Source organism: Bombyx mori, chromosome 16 (assembly GCF_030269925.1).
Source record: "Bombyx mori chromosome 16, ASM3026992v2".
NCBI classification, from domain to species: Eukaryota; Metazoa; Arthropoda; class Insecta; order Lepidoptera; family Bombycidae; genus Bombyx; species Bombyx mori.
The window spans coordinates 6,547,976-6,575,110 of NC_085122.1; the positions used below are offsets into that span (position 1 = coordinate 6,547,976).

The 27,135-nt window shown below is 32.1% G+C and overlaps 3 protein-coding genes and 2 long non-coding RNA genes across 9 annotated transcripts in view; 2 read left to right on the forward strand and 3 right to left on the reverse strand.

Annotated features, from left to right (window-relative positions):
• LOC101747181 (nardilysin) overlaps positions 1-8,381 on the reverse strand; it is a 31,955-nt gene extending 23,574 nt beyond the window's left edge. Inside the window, exons 1-3 of one of the 2 annotated variants that reach the window (XM_062672998.1) lie at positions 7,657-7,952; positions 7,090-7,303; positions 4,848-4,952 (exon numbers count right to left, since the gene is read on the reverse strand). In XM_062672998.1, coding sequence (XP_062528982.1) covers positions 4,848-4,952; positions 7,090-7,303; positions 7,657-7,886 — 549 coding nt within the window. In that variant the 5' untranslated portion in view covers positions 7,887-7,952. Of the gene's footprint in view, positions 1-4,847; positions 4,953-7,089; positions 7,304-7,656 lie in introns of both variants that reach the window. The other variant, XM_038016383.2, reaches the window with a different exon arrangement.
• Positions 8,382-11,221: 2,840 nt separating this feature from the next.
• On the forward strand, positions 11,222-15,998 carry LOC101737275 (centromere protein J). 2 transcript variants are annotated; one of them, XM_004933740.5, is made up of 3 exons: positions 11,232-14,558; positions 14,930-15,134; positions 15,639-15,998. In XM_004933740.5, the coding sequence occupies exons 1-3, from the start codon at positions 11,392-11,394 to the stop codon at positions 15,768-15,770; spliced, it is 3,504 nt and encodes a 1,167-aa protein (XP_004933797.2). In that variant the 5' UTR covers positions 11,232-11,391; the 3' UTR covers positions 15,771-15,998. The 2 variants fall into 2 exon arrangements, with proteins under 2 accessions (XP_062528984.1, XP_004933797.2); XM_062673000.1 differs by lacking the exon at positions 15,639-15,998 and having other exon boundaries at positions 11,222-14,416; positions 14,930-15,017.
• LOC101738618 (large ribosomal subunit protein mL44) lies at positions 15,975-19,295 on the reverse strand. The gene is made up of 6 exons (XM_038016418.2): positions 19,129-19,295; positions 18,771-19,049; positions 18,069-18,229; positions 17,316-17,442; positions 16,694-16,867; positions 15,975-16,187 (listed from the first exon to the last, which is right to left on the reverse strand). Exons 1-6 carry the CDS (start codon positions 19,196-19,198, stop codon positions 16,030-16,032), a joined length of 969 nt encoding a protein of 322 aa, XP_037872346.1. The 5' UTR covers positions 19,199-19,295; the 3' UTR covers positions 15,975-16,029.
• A 299-nt stretch (positions 19,296-19,594) lies between these two features.
• Positions 19,595-23,213, reverse strand: LOC134200333 (uncharacterized). The gene is made up of 3 exons (XR_009975191.1): positions 21,770-23,213; positions 21,193-21,313; positions 19,595-21,101 (listed from the first exon to the last, which is right to left on the reverse strand). It is a non-coding gene; the product is annotated as an uncharacterized LOC134200333 (long non-coding RNA).
• A 212-nt stretch (positions 23,214-23,425) lies between these two features.
• On the forward strand, positions 23,426-26,300 carry LOC134200332 (uncharacterized). Of its 3 annotated transcripts, none has more exons than XR_009975189.1 (3): positions 23,426-23,789; positions 23,930-24,217; positions 24,701-26,300. It is a non-coding gene; the product is annotated as an uncharacterized LOC134200332 (long non-coding RNA). The 3 variants fall into 3 exon arrangements; XR_009975190.1 differs by having other exon boundaries at positions 23,549-23,644; positions 23,971-24,217; XR_009975188.1 differs by having other exon boundaries at positions 23,558-23,789; positions 23,971-24,217.
• Positions 26,301-27,135: the final 835 nt, after the last annotated feature.

Consider the following 27,135-nt stretch of genomic DNA (forward strand, 5'->3'; position numbering starts at 1 on the left):
TAGACATCTACAACGTAAATGCGCTACTCACCTTGAAATATAAGTTCTAAGATCTCAATATACAGTTACATTATAGTTATAAAACATAGAAGTCGGTCAGCATAAGATCTGGGGAATACGGTGGTCAAAGCAAAACTTTCAACCTTAACTCTTGTAGCTTAGAGTCCGTTACGCAGTCTGTGGTTGAGCGTTGTCGTGTAGAAACAGCGATATAAAATTCATTTGAATTTTGAATTTATTGCCAACCATACATAAATTACTTTTCAAATGGGCATTTTTGTAAAATGGCAACATCACAGGTAAAAAGACCTTTAATATCGCAAAACGAGCCGTATTAAAAATTTATTCGATTTATAATACTGTTAAAATTAAGGAATACGATTTATTTAGCGAATTATTATTTGTTTTCACGTTTTTGGTTGTTGGATCAAGTGTTTACTGTCTAATTATAATAATGTTTGATATTAAAACTCTATTTAACATAATCAATGTAAATTTTATAAAGTATACATAGTCGAACTTCGTCTTACAGCAACCGCGTATGTAGCAATTAACTGCGAACATTCATCAAAATGAGACAAAAAAAAAACCCTTCAGTACAAAAGCGTCGTGGCCTGAAGGATAAGACTTCCGGTGTGTTCACATCAAGCGACGCAACTGTGCCGGTGTTCGGATCCCGCAGACAGTTACCAATTTTCTAATAAGAAATGACTTAACAGATATTCACGAATGACTTCCATGGTGAAGGAAAATAAGATTGTGAAATCAAACCCGTAAAAATTCTAATACGCGTATTAGGTAACCGGCGGTCGGGCGTTTTGTGAGCCAGCCCGGGTAGGTACAACCATCGACATATTTCTGCCGTGAAGCAGTAATGCGGCAACCGTTATAATGTAAAAACTGATGCCCTAGAACTCACGTCTCAGGGTGGCTGGCGGCATTTACTTGTTTGATGTTTATGGGCTCCAGTAACCACTTAACTCCAGATGCACTGTGAGCTCGTTCCACTCATCTAAGCAATAAAAAAAAAAATGCATGTTTATTCTGTGGAATATTAATATTGCCACGCTGTCGCTAGAGCGCCACGACTTAGCTGTTGCAGTTGCCTGATTGGAATCTGCCATGTTAAAGGAAAAGTAGCAAGATTTACTGCTGTGGCTAATCTTTTGGATGACAAGTAATCAGTCTAGTATTCTCTTAGATTTTTGCGAAGTAGTCTGTACCATGCGGTCCGTGCCACCCATGATCGAACACTGTGGAGGAATGTCACATGTGGTCGCGATCCTCAGCAGTGAGAGATAGAAGACGACATGATTAAGACTATGCTACTATTACGGCTTAATCCCGGGTTTTTATGGTCATCATATCAGTTCCGTGACAGTATCTTATTATTATTTCGTTAAACTCGGTCGTCCGTGACCACGAAAACTGTAAAGTAAACATCGAAAATAATTTAATGGCAATTAAAAATGTATTAATGTATTAAATATGTAAAAATGTATGAATTTATATATATTTATATATTAACTTATGTTGTATATACTTATGAATGTATGGTAGGTATGTAGTTTTATGCATGTATTTATAATTTATTTTATTTTAAATTTTAATGCACCTATCATTATTTACTCTGGACTACCTTTGGTTGATTGCTAGATTAATTAAATCCGCATTAAGCATTAAGTCAGGCATTAAGTCCGCCAATATAGCTATGACATGAAGTGTAATAAATAATAAATAAAAAACACAATATTAAACCGCAAAAAATAGTTTAAATTACGTAATCAATCTCCTGATTTGAATCATTTTTTACAATACATTCGAAAGTTTCAAAGTCTTATTTGTTTACTATTGTCTATGAGTTCTGTTGACAGCTCACATCAGACGAATCGCAAGTTCGTTTGGGCATAAATGATAACTATAAAAAAATTCGTATTTTATGTTAATGGCAAGGCCATCTGACGAGATGAGAGTTTGTTGAACGCTAAACCTAATCGCATAACGCAATGAACTGTGGTACGAAATAAAATAAGAAACTGTTTGAGTTTGAATATAAATGTAATGGCAGGCAACACTTGACACATGATTACAGATTTCGAATATTAGAATTATTTTAAATGTTTAAAAACAGATGATTGGCTTCTCGTAAGAAAAAAGTCAGGACTTTTATAAAACTATAAAGATAATAATTTTATAATGGTGTAACAGTGTTCAAACTATCTGCAATATAATTATAATGAAGCAGTGTGTTTTTAAATAGCCCCTCATCAACCTACAGAACCCAATCCCCTCAAATTTAACCGTCCAACAGAAACCACGAAAATAGTGTTCAGAAACTCTATTATAAAGATTTTTAGAAGCGGATCAATCGAAAATATAATGTAGTAGATATGTGCAAACAAGAATCTCTGGAAGTAATAAGAAATACTGGCAGAGATAGCGTATAATAAATCTACTTTCGAAACCGACGTTTTGAGGAGTGAAAGTTGTTTTCACGAGATGTTTTCGTATTCGCACTAGGATATTAAGGAATTCATTTATCCTCGGACAACAATCGTTGAAATATACGACTTTGCAACTATTATTGCTTCGAATGAAGTAGTCAGAATACGATCACTTTAAGAAATGAAATATAAATTTTTTATTATAGTGATAAACCTAAAACCCATGTTGCATTGGTAACAGGTATGCATCTGTGGGCATTGATGAACATGTTTCACACTACGTAGTGTTTTAATAAAATTTGAAAAGAAAAAATACTTTTTTTTTATTGCTTAGATGTGTGTTAAGTTACTGGAGCCCATAGACAAAGAGGAATTGATTTTGTAATTTATTCAGATTTTTTACTTTCTATCCAGCGCTTATGCCGAGTTTACATTACGAAATTAGTGTCATGCATGTTGAGCTCAGTTTCACGAAAGTAGTTTCGATATATGCGAAAGTAATTTCGTTAAAAAATTAGTGTCGCGAAATCAACAGTATCGCAGTAACCATGGCGCCTTCAGCATCAAAGCTATAATTTGCTATATTCAATGTAGCTAAAGAAATGTTTATATACCTATAAACTTAAAAAAAGACTATCAAGAAAAAAAAAGTTGGTAGATTCGAGGTTGGTCAACAAGAAGGCATTTAGGTGCAATGAAGTTAGTCTCTGAATTAGCAGATGAAGATCCTGAGAGTTATAAAAACTATTTTCGAATGAGTGAAGATAATTTTGATTTTTTACTATAGGTGTTTCGGGACTCTTGTCATTGATATTCATTAATAAGATCTATATTTTTTTCTGTACTCCATCATTGGTTTGCCATTTTCAACGCTTGAAGCGCGTCCGAACTAACAATACACACGTCCGCACAGCGCAGGCCCTTTCGCGACATTAGTTTCACGTCGCGTTTACACTATGAAATTAGTTGCATGACATTAATTTCATCAAAAAATCGCGCAGGGCACGAAACTAATTTCCATGCATGAAATTAATGCATGCATTACGAAAGTATTAAATTACACGTGAAACTGTTAGTAAAACTAATGTCACGAAATTAATTTCACGCCACTAATTTCATAATGTAAATTCGGCTTTATAGTACGTATGTATGTACAACTCGAAATATAAAAAATAATACTAAACATTGTAATTTGAAAAGATATAAGTGAAATTGCATAATGAAGCCGTTGTTGACTCGTCCGGTCCATACTTAAATAAAAACATCTAATTTGACCTTTGGGTCAATAACATTTCAGATGTATATAAATAAAATGTATATGTACATAAATAACCGCGAAACCTGTTCTTTTTAGTATTGCATTATCGAGATCAAAGATCCCAAGTAATGATTGTTTTGGAGTAGATCGTTTTGTTTGAATTTTTTATTTCGTTATATTTTTCTTACGATTTCATCTTTTCGATTTCTTACAGGAATATTTTTTATGAAAAGTTGGCAAAGTTGGTTTTTTTATGAAAATGCCTAATGTGATAAATACTAGATATTTTTCTTGATAAACGTTTGAAAAATATTTCAATCTGATTGCATTGAGTTGTAAATAAGACTCCAAATATCCATACATAAAAAAGCAAAGACAAAGCAGTTGAGCGCAATGTTCTCTTCTGATTATCAACAGAAATATATATATTTTAATATGTTTAACTTCTATTGACGAGCTGCCATCAATTAAGCTTTTTTAAGGATATTCAGGCCTCTTTTTTCAAAATGAATTAAACGAAAATTCCCTGGTGGTAGGACCTCTTGGGAGCCCGCACGGGTAGGTACCACCAACCCGCCTATTTCCGCCGTGAAGCAGTAATGCGTTTCGGTTCGAAGGGTGGGTCAGCCGTTGTAACTATACTGAGATCTTAGAACTTATATCTCGAGGTGAGTGGCGCATCTACATTGTAGATGTCTATGGGCTCCAGTAACCACTTAACACCAGGTGGCCTGTGAGCTCGTCCATACATCTAAGCAATAAAATAATAATAATAATAAGTTTAAAAAAAAACATATTACATGGATAAAAGGAATCTTAAGTCCTGAGGTGTCTTATGTCAGTGAATATAATTATATAATAATATAATTATATATATATATATAATAATATAATAATTATATAATAATTATATAATTCGATCACAGCGAGAACCCTAATTTTAAATATTTCACACTATACCACGATACTTTTCTGACATACCTACATAATAAAATAAGTACGTACTCTATGAACAGAAACACTAAAAGCAATCTGGACTAAGCTATTTAACTAAATATTGCATTAAAATTACATCAACCGTCAACAATCGATTTTAAAGCCAAAAAAAGAATGAAATATCGATTTGGTCGCTATCGATTCAGTACCGTATCGAATGAAAGCTCGTTTAACAACGTCTTGCATTGCTTTCTAGTTATTTTCTCGTATGTGTTCTTGACTAATCTGAATACATTGCGTCCGCGGCGATTGTTCTGTCGAAAACATTAAACATAATTCCACTTAGAAGCTAATATTAGAATTTGTATTGCCGTCGAGTAAACGATACGTTGCGTTATTGTAGATAAAAAAAGGGAATTTTAACAACAACAGACTGGTTTTTTGTCGAAAATATTTCGCAGATTTCTAACGGCAAAAAAAACCACAAGGATACGAACATCAAAACAATAAACTATAAAAATAGCCGTGTAGTAGTTTTTTTTTAATGGTAACGTTTTTTAGGTCAAGTTATTAGCAATCTTTGCTTATTATTATATTGGTGGCATTGAAACGAACGTCAGTTTTAGCCTTCACATAAGACTTTCGGTACCGTACCTAACTTCCGTTCTGCGCTTCAGTGTGCTTAGTGCGAGTTTTTTAACGTTCTCGATAGGGTAAAAGTTAGCTCATATTTGTATGGAATGGGATCGGTTGCGTACGTTTGCCGCTAGGGGCGCTGTTCCAACTGCATACAAAATTGGCTTAACTTTTACGCTATCGAAAACGTTAACCCATTAAATGTGACGCTAAATAAAATCTATAGTTGCTTTTAAGGACAGACAAGCCTAGGGTCCTCTTGGTGATAAATAGTTACCGGAGCCCATACACGGAGACCGTTCAGTAATTCGCGGGCAACATTAAACAGAATACGCCTTTTCTGCCCTTCAGTATTAACAAGCTAAAGCATAATGCAATAACCGCGTCAACAAGAAGATTGGCGAACCATAATTCACTTAAAGAATCCCTTCTGGGCTTAAGTTACAAGATTTTATTTAAAAAAAAATGAAGAGTATGAATTTCGCTTAATAGAAAATGGTCACATACACCATAGATAACGGTAACGACACGAACACCGCGAAAAAATATTCTCAAAACTCTTTCGATGAAAATAAATCACAATTTTTAAACATATGGGGTGTAATTAAAAATTTGTTTTACGAAACCAAATGATGGATTTCCTTTTTTTTTTAGGTTTTTAGCGATGCGTCGCACCTTTATGTAGATCTTAAATATCATATTTATATCAGTCACAGAGGATCACAAAATGCAAATTAAAAACACTTCCTATCTATGTAATGGAATCTTAGAAATGAACTTATAAATTTTAAGGCATCAGATTAACCAAAAAATCACACACATGCCAAGGACTAATGTCAGACCATAATTTTGTTTATTCAGCCTATAATTGTTTAATATAAATACTAAATTTACTTTTTAATATCACTTATTTTTACTATACAGTTTTTAAACTATATGCATTTGTATTTACAGTGGTACCTCAATATACGAATGCCCTAACATACGAGTGTTTTGAGATACGAGCCGAGCGAGTAATATTGACTTCGAGATGAGAGCAAGATTTGAGATACGAGGAACCGCACACTGCACTATCTACGTCTAACAGTTTCTTTCACCTCAGATTACACCTCAATCGGTGTGCTTGTTTCCCTCATTTTCGAAGCATTTTGGGAGCTGGAATGGATTCCAATTAATTTCAATGGGAAAAATTGCTTTGAGATACAAGCAATTTGACATACAAGTAAGGTTACGGAATGAGTTAAGCTTGTATGCTGAGGTACCACTGTATTTCTTATATTTAATTAATTCCCGATTACAATTAAAAAAAAATCTCTTTTTTTGTTATCTTCATCTTTCTAAGTTAGATTATTAATTATCCCACTGTTATTATAAGTGTATATGTATAACTCCAACCGTGAGTTGAATGGCAAAAATGTATAATTGACGTGGACCAAATATACATTAATACAGGAGTGTAAAAATAAACACAAGCAGCCAGAATTCACACATCACTGATTATTTGGGTGACAAGAATATCATTATTCACTTTGACTGCAAGCACTAAACAGTTTTTTTTTTTTTTTGTAATAAGTTACGTGACGTGTATAGTTATTTCTATTTAATTTGTGTGTTTTATATTCTGAACTAATATTATTCACAATGTGTAAAAATATTGTCACATTTTTATTTGATTGTTTTTAAATATGAATGCAATCTTACAAATAATTTGGACGTTATTTTTTATTTATCATTAAAAGTTAGTATCATAAGCAGCTTCAGTCATTGGTTTGATTTTTGCTCTAATGCCAAAAATATACAGTTTTTTATACTTACTAGTTTTTCTTCATCAAAGTCATTTCGCCTTGTGGTTCCGTGATGGTCACTGGTGGCAGACTGAACAGATTTACCTCCATCACTTTCTGGGTCTGAATTCTCATCTGAACCACTAGTTGATTCTTCCTCACTAGAGCTGAATTCTTCTGTCACAGCAGGTCGACTTGGGTCAGATATTAATAATGCTGTCAAACCATTCTCTAGCCTGATAGTCCTGTAAAAATTTGACATTCAAATTATTGCTAATAATTTTTACTGCATTGGAGTTATCGTAAATAATATGTACGTATAAATTTTTATTTAATAATTAGTTTTATAATATTTCACTATCCAGTCTGACAATGCAATTTGAATGAAGGTATAACTGATGTAGAATATATGTAATTGAGATTTCACCTTATGTTCTAAGCTGAATGGTAGTCTTCTCATTGTGATACCTATCTACCTCAGTAACCACTTAATACCAAGTCGATTGTGAGCTTGTCAACCCATTTAGAGTAATAGGAAATTCATTTTACAGGAAAAAATATTTTTTCACATTTAAAAAATTAAAACTTAAATACTCACTTGTATAGCTTTTTATCAGCTTCAGATTTAATGGGTTCAGGGAGCACTTCAACATTCTCTTTTCTATGGAACATAGTCACTGGCCGTTTAGAACGGTTATTTAACACCTTAATTTCGGGTTTAAATTTAGGTGTCCTTTGAAAACCACTTCTTTTGGACATGGCAGCAAATGTGTGTTTGATCAGTACGACTCTGCACGAACTCAGAAGTTTTTTGAATGAATAATTCATACAAAAAATTTGACATTTATTGATGTGTAGTTTCGGAGCGCCATGCAGGAGTGGGGAGTGGGGGACTGTATGACATCTATTGTACATTTTTTTTAAGTGATTTTATGACCTGGTAACTAAGATCTTTAAGTCATGTCTTATTTTAATTTATATTCTTATTTTTATGAAAAATGTTAATATGGAGTGAAATGAAATGAAAATGATTAATTTGAGACGTTAATCAACTGGGATGAAATGAAATGAAATGAGATGATATGGAATGAAATATAATCTTAGTAAAATGGTGGTCATTTACTAAGATTTTTTCAGTGGACTTTTTGAAGGATCCCGAGAAGTTGCGTCCAGCGTCTTTGTTTCATTTTCCCACATTTGTGCACTTTCACAGATATTAAACAGTTAATAAACCACCGTTATTACACATTTAAACCTGAAGAAACACTAAATAGACAAAATAAAACAAATCACACAACTTCACTCCTCGCGTTCCCGCCAAAAAGTCCTACTGTACATCTGTGAATTGGCCCCCATAGATAATACATACACTTAAATTAATAGTGGCCCCATCAGTTCTAAGCGTCATTCAAAAAGTGGTTTTAGATTATTTATTTTTTATTGCTTAGATGCGTGGACGAGCTCACAGCCCACCTGGTGTTAAGTGGTCACTGGAGCCCATAGACATCTACAACGTAAATGCGCCACCCACCTTGATAAGTTCTAAGGTCTCAGTATAGTTACAACGGCTACCCCACCCTTCGAACCGAAACGCATTACTGCTTCACGGCGGAAATAGGCGGGGTGATGGTACCTACCCGTGCGGACTCCCAAGAGGTCCTACCACCAGTGATTACGCAAATTATAATTTTGCGGGTTTCATTTTTATTACACGATGCTATTCCTTCATCGTGGAAGTCAATCGTGAACATTTGTTGAGTACGTATTTCATTAGAAAAATTGGTACCCGCCTGCGGGATTCGAACACCGGTGCAACATTACACACGAATGCACGGGACGTCTTATCCTTTAGGCCACGACGACTTCATAATTCAATAATTTCAAAGGCAAATTTTTACTTTATTCTATTTCCTTGTAACTATTATTAGGTTCTTACATATGAAATTAGCGTTCGTACTGACCACTTTGATCTGAAAATCTCCTCTTTGGTTAAGAATTCCAAATTCAAATTTATAAAATTCATTTAGCTGGTACATTTGAGTTTTGAAAACAGTCATTTATTTGATTTTTCCTCATTTCTTCTTCTTTGGCGTCGCTTATTACCGCACAATGGAAAACATGAAATATCTGTATATTTACGAGTATGAGTTCTACCGTGGCACGAGTGCTGCAAAAACAGATCAACGTATTAATGATGTGTACGGCGCCGGCGCTGATGTCGCATTTCTTTTGTACGGTACGTTTTTGGTTTTAATAATTTCGTTCTGGAAATTTCTACCTTCGGAACCAACCCGTGGACGGTCGGAGCCCAAATGGAAATTGAAAGATTATAGGCTATTGTTGAAGCAAATCCATCTCAAAGCACTTCAGAGATAGCTGCAAGGTTCATGGTAATTGATAAAAGCAAATCGGGAAAAAAAAAACTTGAACGATGGGTACCTTATGAATTGAGTGAGTCGAACTTGAAAACTCGCGTCGATTGCTGTTACTTTGCTCAACCGACACAATAATGAAGGGATTTTAAATCGAATCATTACTGGTGATGAAAAATGGATACTGTACGATTATCGGAAGCGCTCGTCGCATTGGCTGATCCCTGGAGACCGAGTCAAATCCTGCCCTAAGCGAAAATTGACACAGAAAAAGTTACTTGTGAGTGTTTGGTGGACTAGTGCCGGTGTCGTTCACAACAATTACGGCAGATATCTATTCTCAGCAACTGCAAACCATGAAGGAAGAACTAGCTGCTAAGAGATTGGTATTGACCAATCTTTGAGACTGACTCCAAGACTGATTGCAGTCTAGGCCACAGCTGCTTCACGACAACGCAAGACCACATGCACAACAAACAACCGCTAAGTTAAATGAGCTACAATTGGAATATCTGCGACATCCACCGTACTCCCCGGACCTTGCACCAACAGATTACGATTTTTTTCGGAATTTGGCTAACTTCTTACAACGAAAAAAATTCAACTCTGATGCGGTAATCCAAACCGCCTTCAAAGAGTTTATTGATTCTCCCCCCCCCCCCCTTGGTTTTTTTAGTAAAGGGATCAATGAACTAACTATGAGATGGTAAAAGTGCAACGGTGCATACATTAATAATTTTTCTTTTTTGCCTTTGTAGGCAGACGTGCATACGGCCCACCTGATCTATGTAATAGATTGAATGGCATTGAAAGACTTTGCGCGGCAATATCCACTGTATTGTATACAGTTTCCCCCTTGTTCAAACCTGCCTGAATATAAAACTGCTTTGCGATAAATACATGATAATAATACCGACTCGTGCAGGTCTCAGGCAAGAAAATATGGAGGGTAGAACTAAGGAGTTCGACCTTAGCGTATTAAAAAGTATCCGAGACCCAATTAAAGAGGCGCAATAGTAGGAAGTGAAAAGATTTCAAAAGCAACGCTTTATGCTTCCACCGTTCAGCTTTCGTTTCGATTTGCACCATAGATTATACACTTAATATAATTTGCACTGCGAGTACTGTAAAGTGTAACGTCAAATTAGCTTAGTGCGAAGCCGTAAACTAGTCTTTGCTTAAAAAGGAACACATTACAGTATGATATTATACTGTCATCGACGTTTTTCGGCGATGTCTTCATTTCAACCATGGAGGGTAGAGGTAAGGAGAAACGTCTCTGTGTGTAAAAAGTGTGTGTAAAATCTATTAAATAAGGGTGGCGCTACAGTAGCAACCGGGTAAATTTTAAAAAAGGCGCCGAAAGTAATTAGAATAAGATAGAGAATTATGAAAAGACGAAAGAACTACAGAATCACAAAAAGTGTTTTAATGAAAGCTGATAAGAAAATGCAATCGGTGTCTCCACGTTTTATCATGGCAATAATTTTAGGTATTAGGACACTTATTCAAGCTTCTCTCATATGAGACAGTTCTCCTTAATTCTACTCTCCATAATTTAAATCAATGTTATATAATATTATACCTACCTTATAAATATTATATAAAATATTGGTATCTACGAATATTAAGAATCATTACAACTCATCCAACAAGTATGGTGTTGTCTTATCTCACCACATTTAATTTCTTTCCATTATAATTTTATACAATAGACGTGGCTTGCTACAAAATATATTACTGTTTATCTGTTTGGTATTAAATAATTGAGCTGTATGCTACAATTTCATTTGCTTGTTTAATGGATGAATTAAAAGAACAGACAGAAGCCTTCAAAATAAAAGTTCGTTGATTTGATTTTTTGTATCTACACAGTCAATAAAACGGAGTTATTTTGAACCAAAATTACAATGTGCTTAGAAAATAAAATAAATTAAAATTGAATAAATACTGAAGTGAAAATGGAAGATTCATATACGGACAGCGATGTTTCTATGTCTCCTACACAAATACTGGAACGGTTACAAGTTCTTCGACAATTACAGTTAATGCAACGCGGAAAGCTTAAGAATCAGCGTTTGCAGTACCAGGAATCTCCAGTAAGCTCAAACGTAACAGAAATTGTGAGCCATTTCAGCAATAGTACTAGCTATAACACTTTCCGAAGTTTGTTGCATTCTTCTGAAGTAACTTATGAAGAAACACCACGGCGCAACAGTGGTGATATGGCGCCCAAAGTAAAAGAAAATGATATGATTGAGGGAGTGACTGTTTTGAACTTATCTCAAGAATCAGAATTTATTGTGAAATCTCCAGCTTCTACAAAAAGTTCGGATTCGCACCTGAAGGTTGATAATGTGAAATTGACACCAAATCCTCCCTTCAGTAATAATAGTGTAAAAATACACTCTGTACAAAGCAAACAAATATCACTGGATGAAATGCCAATACTTTCTCCAAAAAAAGATTTTGAAGGCTTATTAATGGAAAAACTTCACAACAGTAAAGAAGTTCCAGATAGTAAAAGTCCAAAATCCAAAATTGTTCCAGGGATAATAAAAAAGCCTTTTCTGAAAAGAGGAGAAGGCACGGCTAGGTTTGGACTTAATAAAAACGATTTAAAAATTCAAAACACACGCTCACTGCCCTGGAGGCGTAAAAGCTTTGAGACTAAATGTTACCAATCTCCTATAAAGCAAATTAAACAAAATAAAAGGAATGAAATTAAAAAAGTGGCAGATAAACCACAAAGTCTGTGTCTGAAGCCGGAGATATTAGTTAAGCAAAGCAATTCTTTAAAACCAGAAAATGTAGCACATGAAATGAAGAAAGATAGCATTAAAAGTCTTGTAGAATCCAATATTTCTGAAATTCATACTAACAAAACAGGCTCTAACAAAATAACTGAAATACCAAAAGAAAAACACCCCTTTGTTGCAAATAAAGGAAAGACATGGGCCTCTGTTCTAACAAATGAACAGAATGACTTTTTGAGGCAACTTAAGCAAAGTGAATTTTACAAGAACTTTGCTTCTCCAACTAAAAGCTCAGTATCTGATATTAGTTGTAACGAGAGCTTAATCAATATAAGACAGCAAAGAGAAGCAGCTGAGCAAAATATGTTTGAGCTTTTAGAGAACAAGGTCTCTCATGATAGTTTTACATTAGAAAATTCATTTCTTAATAAATTTTTAAAACCCAAGAATCTTGATTCTTCTGGAGAAAGTACTCCTTTGGTCGTACAAAAGTTCATAATGAACAATCCTGCTTTAAGGCATATATCTGCAGGCTTAAGTCTACCAGAGGTTAGTAGTACATATACAGAAATTGATGTTGATAGATGTAGAAGCTATGATTGTACAGAATGTTGTACTGACAATTGTTCTTCTGTATCAACTTGTTGCTCATGTAAAGCTACTGAGCACACTGACGATAATACCTCTTGCAAAACAACTCCTGTACAAATAAAACAGAATCTAAAATCAAAGGAAAAAAAGGTTGACAAAGAAAAAGCAGATAGTTGTCATAATAATGACACTGAACATGACATAATGAAAAACAACTTAGTGGAAATGAATGCCAAATTAGTAAACACAAGTGAACTATTAAAAGAAAGGTTGCAGGAACTAGAAGGTGAAATAGAAATATTTAGAAAGGAAAATTCAAATTTAGCAAAACTTAGAGAAGATATTGATTTAGAGAGACAAAAGTTCTATCAAGAAAAAGCTGCTTTTGAACAAAAGTTTAATGAGGAGAAAATTTTGTCTGAATATTACCTAGCTGAAGAAAAAGAAAAACTAACAAAACAAAAGCAAATGTATGAAAGAAACATAAGAGAAATCAGAGGCAGGTTTAGTAAAAAAGAAAAAGATGAAGTAATCAATCTGAAAAAGGAAATAGAAAGTCTCAAAGAAGAAATAAGAGTTAAAGATGCAAAATCAACATCAACCATAGCTAGACTCCGAAATCAAATTAAGATCATTGAAAAAGAAAAAAAAGACAAGGAGACAACAATAGAAAAATTGAAAAAGGAAAATAAAAGAATTCAACATAGCAATGATATTACAAGGCGTTTATCCAACATGAAATATTTAGCTGAAATAAATAAAAAATTAAAAAATGTGAATCCAAAAGATATTAGATCTGAACCTGATTTAGATGATGATGCAAAGTATAAAGATTTTGAGATAGAAAGACAAAGTAGAAATAAAACTGCTCCAATAGCCAAAAGTAATACAAGACAAAGAGCTAAGAGTGTACCAAACCTAAATGTGTCTTCAGCATATGCCAAATATTTCAGTCAAAGAGATGCTCTTAGTCAAATAGAACAAAATCGGACATTGAATAAGGATAAGATCAATATAAGTTATTCAGATAATGATAATGATTTAGAGGAACTGGAAGATGAACAAGTATCTGACATCCAAGACAATCCAAATGAAAAATCCAACAGTGAAGGTGTAAATAATTTAGAAAAGATTTATTTGCAAACATTTAGATGTAACTCTCCAAAAAGCTTCAGGTCTAGTACAAGTTCTGTTGATAGTAATTCTAATATTCAAGAAAAAAGAGACAACAATTTCATTACCAAATCCAATTCTTTTTCAAATTCAATAAGAACTTCTAAATCTCCAAATTCAACAACTAGGACATACCAGAACTACAGTACAAATAGAAGTAAATCACCAGTATCTATTTTGAGCAACAGATCTCAAACTTCCGGTTACTCTCCTGAAAGCTGTTCAGATTTTTTTGGAATCAACGAAAATCTTAGAACAAAATCACCAATATCCACTATGCTCAGCAATCATTCATCGTTAAGATCAGAAACAGTTATTTTCAATGAAAAGAGTGCAGATGCTACAAAACAAACCAGTTCATCTAGCTTGACAAAAACAAATCTGAATCCAATGGAAATTAAAAGATCAGATGGATCACGGGAATTAAGGTTTCCAAATGGGAATGTTAAACACATATCTGCTGATGGTAAATATAGTAAATTTATTTATTATAATGGTGATGTCAAGGAGAATTTTTACAGTGATGGGATAATCAAATATTATTATGCTGAAACAAAAACATATCACACGACCCATCCAGATGGTTTGGAGGTGCTGGAGTTTCCAGAGTAAGTTGTACTAATTGTAAAAAGTAAAAGTAAGCAAAATTTGGTTTTTATTTTATTGCATGGCGATGGGTGAAGCAACTGATTGCCTATCTGGTGTTAAGCAATTAACATAACTCATGACATCATTATGTGACCTCACATCTTAAGTGGCGGCATTCACAATGTGCAGCCCGTGCACTCCTGCAACTTTATAACAATGGCAGGAATGTGAACATGTTCACCCATCTAGTGCAATAATAATAAGTTTCGACCTTTTTAACTGAAATATCAACCAATATCAAATGAAAATCTCTATATTCCTAATCACCTATTACCTCGGACTAATAATTTCCAAATTAAATCTTGTGACATCATTTATATTAATATTTCAGTGGTCAAGTAGAAAAAAGATATAAAGATGGTTCCTCTGAAATACGCTTACCGAATGGCAGTATCCGATATTTCGACCCTAAGAATGAACATGTTCGTGAGGAGTGGAGGTTCCCTGATGGAGCTGCACTCACCATTTCTGCTAGTGGGGAACAACGCATCATTTTTAGTAATGGTCAAATTGAAGTGCATGCAGCAGATCATAAGGTTAGCATCTCTACAATTTCATTATCATGTATATGTATGTATATGGTACAAGATTTCTACTAATAACAAGCTATAGGTCTGGTCTGATATAATGTTTAAGTGTCTAGTTAACAATTTCCTGTCCATAGATTTAACATGGCAAATATCTAGTTCAATGAAGGGGTTTTCAGCCTCTCCACAACCAATAGATATATAATAAGGTTTTTTTTATAAATACACTGACATAAATATGTATTGACATTCATGGCTTTTAGGAAAAATTACCAGCACTCTCATTTCTACCATGAATCAGTCATGCTTTCCAGTTTGAAAAATGGAATAGTCATTAGGGACTATTAATTAATTACTTAGGGAAGAGTTTTTCTTTCCCTGATCTTCACACAAGGACAGTAACTCGCTTAAGATCACATCTATTTTTCTAAGTAGTTAAGACACCCCAGTACTATCGAACAATACACTGTTGCTTCAATAAAAAAAACATTTTTTTTTTTTTCAACTTTTCAGCGTCGCGAGTTTCCAGATGGTACTGTTAAGCTGGTATATCACGATGGTACTTCTGAGACTCGCTATGCATCAGGACGTATCAGAATAAAGGATAAACACGGAAGTTTGATTATGGACTCTGCACGGAATTGAATTCCACACTTAGTATTATACTCTGCAACCCGTTTAGTTGTATAGGGATAGTTGCTAAAGTGGAGATTAAAAAAAAATTTTGTAAATGTTTTGCTATTGACTATGTGATTATTTGTAAAGTTGACTGGTGCCAATTTTGTTTGTGATGAATTATATTTATACATTCATTTAAAAAATATGAAATTAATTTTATAAGGAAAAATATTTAATAAATGTTACTTAATTGAATTTTTATTTGTTTTATGCTACAAAGGTATAGTTAATTACTGGCAATCTGATAACGTTCTTGGGAGGACCCCTTTGGTATACCAGAAATTTTAAAATTAATAGGTTTCATGTGATCTTCGGTACCAAATATTCTTTTAAGAGCTTCTCTAGCAGCCATTTCTTTTGCTATTTCAATTTTTTCACCGAAACCTGTAATTCATAACAAAATATAAAAGAAAATTAGCATTGACTGTACTTTTATGGAGCTATTGTGCCAAATACTATCTCTGAACTTTTATATGATTCTTGGGATCCACGTTCAAATGATTTTTCGGTATTGTAGTCTAAATAATATAAAAATAAATCTAAGTAATGTATAAACTAAATTAAGTAATTGTTCGAGATGAGGCGTCTACTCCTTTTTATTAATATTCAAAATAGGTTTCCATTTTTGCTAAATACCATCCGTCTCTGGAATGAGCACCCCTGCAGTGTTTCCTGAGTGATATGATATATCCTTCTTTAAACGAGGTTTGAAAAGAATCTTGTATGGTGGCTTGTCTGTACTCCAATCATTAATTACATCCATGACATTTACTATCAGATGGGCCCTTATCATCTACCTTATTAGGCAATAAAAAATATATATCTTTTCCTATCAATTTTAGTTTCTAACTATCAATATCTATTTTTATTTTAAAATCTAAAGATTTTACCTTCAGATATCATTTTCTTGTTCACATAAAGGCCAATTCTGTAACAGGCAAGTAACGTATTTTTTCCAACTTCTCCAATTAGTCGAGGTTCTACTTTACTTCCATCTTTTTCTAAGATGCCAGTAAGCATAGTCCAAGGGTCTTCAATGTTCCAATACTCGTTCACATCTTTACCTATCATAATATATTGTACAATTATTAATTTACTTAATTGAGCTCATCACACATCTAGTTTGTCATATAGATTGTGGAGAAAATTTTAAAATAATTAATTAAACTAGTGTTTCTGTCTGCTTCTTCAAACCGCACCCAATAGATCATGAACTGGCAATTAGCAGTTAAAATTGATGCATAAGAAGGTAAGTCCCAATGAAATAAAAACAGTGTTGAACCATATGGTGTTAAATATACAATTTAAAATCATTTCAAAAGTAAAGAGCACTGTGTTGATTAAATATAACCAGTTTCTTGCTTAGTAGTAATTTGCAAGAACTTCACACCAATGTTTAAAAAAATAATTGTAACCATCAATTTACTATGCAAAAACATGCACAAGCAAATGATCCTAACCAAATTTCTTTAAACTGTAGAATAATCCTTACAAAAAATAGTTTTGCTTTACCTTGTAACTGTGTGATAACAAAATCTCTCACAAAATGTGCTGCTCTTTCTTCACTTGTTGATTCTAACAAAGCAGCTACAATGGCTTTAAAAGTGTTTGCTAAAATGTAATTATCAACTGGATATTCCTGAAAAAATATTAAAATTTACAGAAAACACATTACAGAACAATATGATATTTGATACGAAAAATTTGGATTTCAAATCTTACTATAGATTACAAAAATAATTTTAACTTACTAACTAACTTACTTCTCTGCTCTGTTTGTCAATAATATTATTTTCATTTTTAATAGATATTAACGAACTACTTCTTGGTGGCTATAGGCATTATTAAAAATATTTTTTTTTTAAATAGAAGTCCTTTTTTGTCAATGCCAAGTGGAAAAATAAAATACATAAAATAAATCTAAATCTTCAAAGTGTCCGTTATTATTGTCAAATCATCATTGGATGAACACTCGTTTTTATTAACAATTGTCTATTATACATTTTCACGAGCATGAAAGCTTCTTATAATGTCCAGACTATTGTATATACATAAAAACAGCTTAATTAAAAAAAGAAAATATTTAAATCTTATATAACCATTTCTTTTTAAGTAATGTTTTTAGTACAGGGTTGTCTTTCCTAACAAAAACTGCTCTAAATACTATTTTGTATTATTACAAGATTTGCTTCTATTTTTTTATTTATAACATCAATAGAGTTTTATATATAATATAAACATATTAAAAAACTACAAAATAGTTACTGCAGCTAGTATGATGTCCTTAGTTCCCAGACTCAAGGAGATTTTAGCCAGTCTGTCCTCATTTGTAAGATAATTTCTCACTTCATTCACTCCCTCTAATGGAAATTTCGGTAAAACTGTCTCTAGGTAGAGCTGCACATATTCATTTATGAACTTTTCTCCTAAAATAATAAAAGATTTTCATTCTATCTTCAATAATTGTTTCATAATAGCATTAAAATTTATCCAACAAATTGTATTCAGCAATATTCAAACTTTGGTCTCAGGTGTTGTATGGTTTAAGGAGCATGCTTGAGCATTCTCCCTATTTCTCCCATAAAGGATTTGGCTTTCATTTCATTATGTTTTAAAGTGTGGCAGGGAAAAGCACTGTACAAAACTATTGTCAATTCAGATTATAACTACTTAACATTTTATCAAATAAGTACTAATTAATATTTTATTGTGCTTATAATTGATGTTTGGAGCTTAAATAATTTTGTACCTAATATGTGTAGATAGGTGACTTCTATGACGAAGGAACATCACAAGAGAAATAAAAAATGTGTCTTATAAACAGTGAAAAAGGTGACCATAGTCATGTTAATCTGCACTTGATAAAATCAGCAATCTATCTAATTTTGATACTAAAATTTCAAGTGGGATAGTTGTTAAGCTGTGGTAAAGTATAAACTCTGTGGAATTTAATGCCTAATGTCAAACCTTCTGCAATCAACTCCATATTGTCCTTCATAGGAATATCTACTCCCATTTCTTTTTGTTTCATTTCTTCCTTTATAATATAAGTTCTGTCAGTAAACGCTTGTAGTAACAAATCCGAGTCGAATTCTTCATTCAAACGTTTTCCAAAAGCATAAAGTTCAGCCTCCAAATTCCATTCCAGAAAAGTGTTACGGGGATTTGTTTTCTTTCCGCCTAACTTTTTTTCTCTCCTCTTTAATTCTACAAGCGTAGGAGCTACCCATCGATGAATTTTTTGACCTATAAAATTCAAACGTTAATCATGAAAACTAAAAATCTTCTACACATAACCTCTTGAAGCTTAGATTTTATTACGTACTCTGTAAAGTCATAGGTGGTATTTTGATACACCTAGCAAAAAGCGGAGCACATCTTCTCATTAGTGCCATTTTAATTAGTTTTTGTTTCAATGTATTTATTTCAATTTGAATGTTTTGTTTTTGTTGATAGGTTACTCCATAGATTATACCATAGATTATACACTTAATATATTTGAGATAGATGCGCAACTCTCATTTTTATTTTTGCTTTAGTTAGAGCCCAGGACAGCAGGCGTCGCTGCTGTCGATTATTAGTCTCCCTACCCCCCACCAGGTGGCTTTTTTAGTAATTTTAATATTTTTTATAATTAACTCTCTTTATGAAAAAATCTTATCGTTTAGAATCGCTGAAATTCCCGGTAGTACTTATGAAATATTAAAGAACGTTTGATTGTGTTCAGCATTCTAATCGATAAGACCTTTTCATACAGAGAGAAAACAGTTTTTTTAAATAAAAAGCTGTAATTCTCTGTAAGCTATTTAATTTCCCTATATTACAAACAATTTACTGTTAAAAGATAGTATGAACGTACAATTGTATAAAATTTCGAATAACAATAACTCCTCTAGATTAATCCTACTAGAGTACTTAATAACATTAAATCGAAAGTTATCTAAAAGTTAATTAAGTCTAGATAATCAAATCATTCAATGTCACTTAAGTCATTTGTGCGAAATATAAACATGTCAGCTTTCCATTACAAACATAGTAGACAATTTGAATTAAATTTAATAAATTTGTTTCTTAACTATAGCAGTTCTTGCTTAAAGTTGATCGTGACAGATCATGACCTTGTATGAAAATATTACATATATAAACACTACCTATGCTTCGTCATACAATAATTGTCATTTATACTAGCATTGTAGAGATAATACACACACTAAAGTGAATACTAAATTATTCTTAGCATTCTTATAAACATTTAGAAATTTAAGAAACGATTAACCCACAATCATGTTCATAACATGTGACATTTTGTTCTGCACAAACGTTTTATTACATGATTTGAAAAACAAAAAATGTTTAAAAAATGTAATGATGACTTAAAGTACTCTTAAATATTGATAGTTTGTACTTAATGACGCTTATAGTAATCTTAGACATGATTACATTAGTTATACTTTTATTCCCTATCTAAATTATTTCTATTCTGACGTTTCTGATGCTTTAGCTTTGGTAATACTCGATGAAACAAACAGCAGATTGAAAGAAAATCATCTTAAAGTTAATTACATTCATTACAAACCATTAGTTTACATTTTGTTACAAAAGAAACTGGTGTTCGTTACATGCAAATGAATTATAAACATACACATGCAAACATAAAATGTAAATTTATCTTTTAATCCAAATTAAATGTACACTAATATTACATCTAAATAATAGAAAGGGTTTCGAAAATTTTTATTGCACTCAACAGCAGACGAGCACGCAACCCGGCCCATGATAAGTGGTCACCAGTGCTTATAAACTTCAGCAGTGCCATAGGGGTTGCTGTCTATCACTTAAGTTTTAATAAATTATTAATATACTCAGTCACAAGCATATTGATTTCACATAATGAAAATGTAAGAAACATAATCATGTTTGGGCATTTTCATTTATATCTGCTCATACAGAAAACACAACTTAGCAAATATATTCCACAGTTAATCTAAATAATTGCAAATAATACTTTTAAAGACCGTTGACTTTTGATCATTAATTAAAATCATCTTCTTGTAGAATTTACAAAAGGTTATTTACAAAAATTTATATCAGTATTTTCATATATTACTAATTTACTAATTACAACTATTCAAACGTAATACTATAACTATAAGAACTAAACAACCTATTTTAAAACAAAATTGGCATCAATTTAGTTCTTATGAACTATTTCAATTATTAATTTATCAATTATAAACATATTTAAAAAAAATTAAGATCCCTTGAGAGTTCACGTTCCTTGCTGAATCAGTTTCTCTTCTGAAACGGAGAAACAAAGTATCTTAAGTATGTAACAAATATTGAAAAAATACGACCATGAAAAATTTAGTGTTAATGTAATCTTACTTACAAATTAATATATTACATAACACGTTCTGGTTCAAATATAGTGCATCAATCTTTTCATGTTTCAGACATTTTAGTGCTCCTTATAATTTTTCCATAAAATTTTGTCATTATCAAACCTTTGTCTACAAAAATAAAAACATTATTTTATATTGGGTAGAAGGATGAACGTGGTCACAGGCCACTTGGTGTAACTTAGTTATCAAACACCAGGAAACAAAACGTGAATGCCATCATCTAACTTTGGATGTGAGATCAATTGTGCTGTATTTTATTTAAACAGGAAAGCATGACTGATTGATCATTCCAAAAAACTAGTTCGGGCCCACTTGACAATAAGCATATAATACGCTGAATTGCAAAACATAAATACTTCCACCCACTCGAGACAATTTTATTATCTGAGGTGTGTGTGTGATAGTACGAGACTTAATACCGACGGTTTTGATCAAAACTTAACATATATGATAGCTAGGCAGCAGAAATAGGAAGGACCATTAGTTGGTGCTAATTCATTTAATTATATTATGAATAATAATTCTGTTAGCAAATAATATACCGGGAAAATAGTGTAAACTCACCGTTATCAAGGCATCCGAAATAGCATTTCATTTTCGATCTTCGAGGCATGCTGATTTTTAATAATAAACATTCTGTAAGAAATGAAAATAGTTACACAGGCTTACGAAACGCTAACGAAGAAAAAAGTATTGGAGCCAAGTTATGTCTAAAGAGAATTCAAAACAGAGTTTCTCAATGTCTAATCGTCTAATATTCTCATAAAGCTAAAAGTTGCTCTAAATTAATACTACAACGTAAAATAACTCACACCAAGACCAAAAAAAAACGATTTAAAAAATTAAATCGTTACGACATTTTGAAAACATTTTTTTTTTTTTGAGATTGTTTTACGGCCCTGGAATTTTGAAAACTTCAAAGCAGTGTTTCCACTTACGTTTTTTTTAACACATTTTACCCTAGTTTCTTTTGAATTTACCCTAAAATTTCCTAGACAACTTTCATAAATCCTTTATATAGAAAGCGTAAATAAAATACAGAAAATAAACCACAGCATATTATTTAATGTAGGTATATATAATATAAACGCCCCCAGAAGATCATAGATCTATAGGATTAGAATTTTCAAGGAAGTCGACGCATTGCTTTTATATTCTTTTGCTGCACAACCTAACACTGTTCGGTTCTAAAATTGAGCAATTGTTTGCTGGCAAAGTTGGGAACTTTCTATGAAGCAAGCCGTTCAGGGTTTCATTAGAAAGCCTGTTTTTTTTTGTCAGTTTTTAAATTTGAGAACACTGAATAATCTTTCCACCTCAGTCTTTGAAGGAGGAACTGCTAGCAAAAGTGAAATGACAATTACAAGGTTTTCGTAAATGAAATTACCATGATAATCTTTCATGGTACATGAAGTACCTGTATATTACAATACAAGTAAGTTCTGGTGACATCAACGAAAATAGGTAAATAAAAATTTGGCGGATTATACTTATTGGGATTCTGGGGAATCCCTAAGAAAAAGCAGTGGCTTAATCTATGATTTACTTTACTAGAGGGTTACTGTTGAATCAAACCTTTATAGTTTTTATACACAACTCTGTTTTATTCTTTTACTTGTCAACTCGACTTAATGTCATTCTCTCTCCATAAAATAAAATGTTCATTGTTTTACTTTAATTATCGTTTATTTTAAAATTCACAACAGTTACTAGTATAGGCTTTGCTTTTTACCCCGAAATATCCTAAATCCTGGTATTTTTTAAATTGTCTTTATCATCCAAAATATCAGCTATTTTTCCCTAAAAAAGGGAGAATTCCCTAAAAGTGGAAGCACTGCTTCAAAGTACGCTACATTTTTTATTGAGTCAGAACTCATATCTGCCATCTAGTGAGTTTATTAGATCATTAATGCCTAAAAGTTACAAAAATGACGTCGCCACAGGAGTAAGATGACGCTAGTTGTATGTTATTTTCCTTTGTATGGGAGTTGCACCGGGTGAATGAAGTTAGCCCCTCAAAAAAATTTTTCTTTCCTATTTTCTACTTATTTTCTATTAATTCGTTTGTTCATCATTTGTTCTTGATTGTTCACTGTTAATAATTGTTTGGTCCCCATTTATTTATTTTAAAAAAAATATTAAAAATATATCTAAAAGTTAGCCCCTCGATTGCAATATTTAATATTTTTTCGTCCTTAATTACTCGTAAATATTCATTTTCGATTGTTCTTATATAAAATACGTTTGTTCTCTTTCGAAATTACTCATTTTTTGTTTAATTAATTGTATTAGTTGAATAAATGTATACAAAATATGTGTACTGCGCATGCCATAAGTGTATATTCTATGGCGCATGCGTCAACTATAATGCCTAAACTTTCTACGCGGTTTTAATCGTGAAAAAAAAACAATTATAAATCCTGAAGGATCAATTAATTGGTATACAGTTTAATTCAAAAAATTAAAAAATAAATAAATAAAATAATGTGCATTCGCGTAAAGTTAGCCCAAATACATTTTTTCCATCCTCCTATATACCTATCGCTATGAAGGTATAAAAAAGATAGGTTAAGAGTTCACATAGGTAATATAAACAAATAAGTAAATATGTTCATTATTTATCTTTCAAGAGATAATGTAGGTATACATTATAATAACATTTTGACACAGTCGAAATTATATTCCTAACATTAGTAAAATAACATTTTAATAATTTTTTTATAGGTTATGTATTGAAATTGTTGGAAAATTATTTCATATTTTAGCTGGAAAACGACATGGAGAATTATATGCAATACAAGATAATGAGCTCCATCAAATGAATTCGAATGAAACCAAACTGTTTACCATCCAAATTCGATTGTCGGGCAGATAGAAAACGAAAATTCACTCATAGTGAACCTCGGCCTGCATTTGTGAAACGGCAAAGACTCACTATTATCAAGGAAATTGAAGAGACGACTAAAAATGAGATGTGTCGTATTATTATACCTTTGCCATCTTGTAGTCAAGGTAGGTGTAACTGTCAATAATTAGTTACACTCACAGATCTCCTAATCAAATAACAATATCAGAAAAAATGAGAATAGTTAGTTAGTTAGTGGAAGTAGCCAAAATGGGCAAGTGGATCTCAGTTCCTATTACATAAGGTACTAGGAAGTTTGTGAAAATGAAAATTTATCAGTGTAATATCACTTACTTACTTTAACAGTGAAGGAAAACATTGTGATGAAACCTGCACACCTAAATGTTCTTAGGATTTTCTTAGGTGTGTAATCCACCAACCAGCACTAGGCCAGCGTGGTGGACTAAGGCCTAAAAACCCTCTCAATGGTAGTGAAGGCCAGTGTCCAGCAAGGGGATATATTATATGGGCTGATGATGATGACTAGGAAGTTAAATACTACTACTCTACTACGACAGTACACATATAATCCTATATATTTACAAACTATACGTTTGTTGGAAATTGCTAATATTATTTCATATTTCCAGATGTCCAGCCACTTGAAAATAGGTGTAGTAATGACAAAGCCATCCAAGTAGCTCCAGCACAGGAACACAAAGGCAAGGCAAGTGTATATTGCCACATCACCCCTTAATATATCTGAAGCAAGTATAAGTAAACAATCAGAACCAGCAAAAAAAAAACTGTTGTTCCTGAGGACAAATTTGACAGTGATGAGTCAAATGCACCAGCAACAGAAGGATCAACTGTTGACTATGGGTTATAGAAGAAGAAGATTAATTCATATTTATTTAAATTAATATTAATGAATATTAATTTTAATTATCGTGCAAAATTTGTGGTCAAAACATATGTATTTTATAAATAAATATTCATTCTCAGTATTAATGTTGTTTTAATCATCGATTGAAAAATTGGTTCTTAATGAATTTAGTTGGAGCTAAATGCTGCTTGGAGCTTAATACTTTCGAATAATATAAACACGTGACTTTATGCATAAACATATTTTTTAGGTAAATACTTTATTTAGCTTTGCTGGATTTATCCAAGATTTCGACATACCAAAATTTCATACAGGAACGACAGATAGATAGCTATCTGATTGAATACCCTTGTAGAATTGAGCTTCGAAGAAAAGTTTATTCTTATTCTTTATTAGACTTTATTCTAGTTGCAGTGTCGGTTAGAGAAGCTGTGCAAGCTTCTCTAACCGATACTGCATGGAATAAATAGTCATTATAATTATAAAATATATTTCTGTTTACATACCATACAATTTTCATAGTTCAAATATGAATTTGGATTGATATGAATTTATTTCGATTATCAAAATAATTTGTATTAAACATTTATATTTCCTCAAAATTTCTATTTTTATAATAATGACTGTGACCACCCCATAAATCACAAAATTAAAAATATTAAAGATAACTTATTTTTAAATCATATATTAAAAATTATAAACAGATCGCGAATTAAAATATTATATTATGCCTATCATTCTTAAATAATTCAGTAATGAATTTTCGCATCGCCGCGCCGTATATAATTAATATGAATAATAGGGTATTGCCCACTGTGCTAAAAAAACATAAATTATGTTTTTTTGATAGATCTACAAACAAGCAAGTGAGTAATGCTATGTTTCCATAAATAAAAAGGCAAAAAAAAATTAAAGAAAGATATTATGCACAAGTTCAAATGCATATGTATTGTGCTAAAAGTAAAACTTGCTACTTTTGTGTAGCATCCAGCAACTTTGAAAAAAATAATCAGGTCACTATAATTAGTAGGTATTGATTTTGATTCCGAGTAAGTTGCACAGTTGTTAGATAATGTAGTTTCTTTTTGGAAGAATAACAATTTTCTAATATTACACAAAAATGTAATGTTAAATATTTTAAAAAAACTTTATACCTATTTTCCTTTTAGGGAGTACAAAATATTGATGTGTACAAAATGAATGTGATTTAATAAAAATAATATTTCAATTTAAATTATGTTTTATTAAAAATTATTCTTAACATACAGGTACAAAGGTTACATAACATTAATATTTATTCCTTTTCATATATATAAGCCCATATTTAGCACATTTGTGGAAAACAGAATCAAAATAATAATGAGTTGCTAGCCATAGAAGACCAGCATAAAAGTCTTATTAAAATCTGTTCAGTAGTTTTTGAATGAAGAGTGAAAATACTTACAAAACTTCCTATTTATAAGTAAGGATTACTTATTTAATTAAAGAGTTTTGTAGGTGGCAAACTATCTAAAAACTTTCTATTCCACCAAGTTGACATCAATTATCCTTCCTGCATATATATTTATTGTATTGTTTTTTTTATAGTCTAACAAGGGGTGATATTACATTTGCAATTTCTGGGAGTTTGTTGAAAAATATATTGCTTGCTTGACTTACAGATAAATCGAAATCATCAGCCAATTGAGAGAATGTTCTATTTAATGTTATTCTCATCAGACATAATATAATATTTTGTTCAGAAACATTTGTATGTTTCTCAATCAAGCCTATTATGAAACATAATTCTTGTGGAAGACCAATATATAAACGTTGTTTATTTTTCACTTTAGATAAAGTTGTTAACACATTCATTTTTTCAACTTTTTAGTCTTCTTGAGAGCTATAGTCTGAAGTGCACAAGTCTTTGATGGAGTGGAGATATAGAGAGATAACTCATAGTCAACAGTTGATCCTTCTGTTGCTGGTGCATTTGACTCATCACTGTCAAATTTGTCCTCAGGAACAACAGTTTTTTTTTTTGCTGGTTCTGATTGTTTACTTATACTTGCTTCAGATATATTAAGGGGTGATGTGGCAATACACACTTGCCTTGCCTTTGTGTTCCTGTGCTGGAGCTACTTGGATAGCTTTGTCATTACTACACCTATTTTCAAGTGGCTGGACATCTGGAAATATGAAATAATGTTAGCAATTTCC

What these genes read in the sequence shown, in the direction of transcription:
- LOC101737275 (XM_004933740.5), top strand. Translation starts at nt 11,392, where the DNA reads ATGGAAGATTCATATACGGACAGCGATGTTTCTATGTCTCCTACACAA. An exon ending in GAGGTGCTGGAGTTTCCAGA is followed by an intron (nt 14,559 to 14,929) that starts GTAAGTTGTACT and finishes TTAATATTTCAG; the next exon opens with TGGTCAAGTAGAAAAAAGAT. An exon ending in TGCATGCAGCAGATCATAAG is followed by an intron (nt 15,135 to 15,638) that starts GTTAGCATCTCT and finishes TCAACTTTTCAG; the next exon opens with CGTCGCGAGTTTCCAGATGG.
- LOC101738618 (XM_038016418.2), bottom strand. Translation starts at nt 19,198, where the DNA reads ATGGCACTAATGAGAAGATGTGCTCCGCTTTTTGCTAGGTGTATCAAA. An exon ending in ACCACCTATGACTTTACAGA is followed by an intron (nt 19,050 to 19,128) that starts GTACGTAATAAA and finishes TGAATTTTATAG; the next exon opens with GTCAAAAAATTCATCGATGG. An exon ending in CAAGAAAATGATATCTGAAG is followed by an intron (nt 16,188 to 16,693) that starts GTAAAATCTTTA and finishes TATGAATTACAG; the next exon opens with GTTTCGGTGAAAAAATTGAA.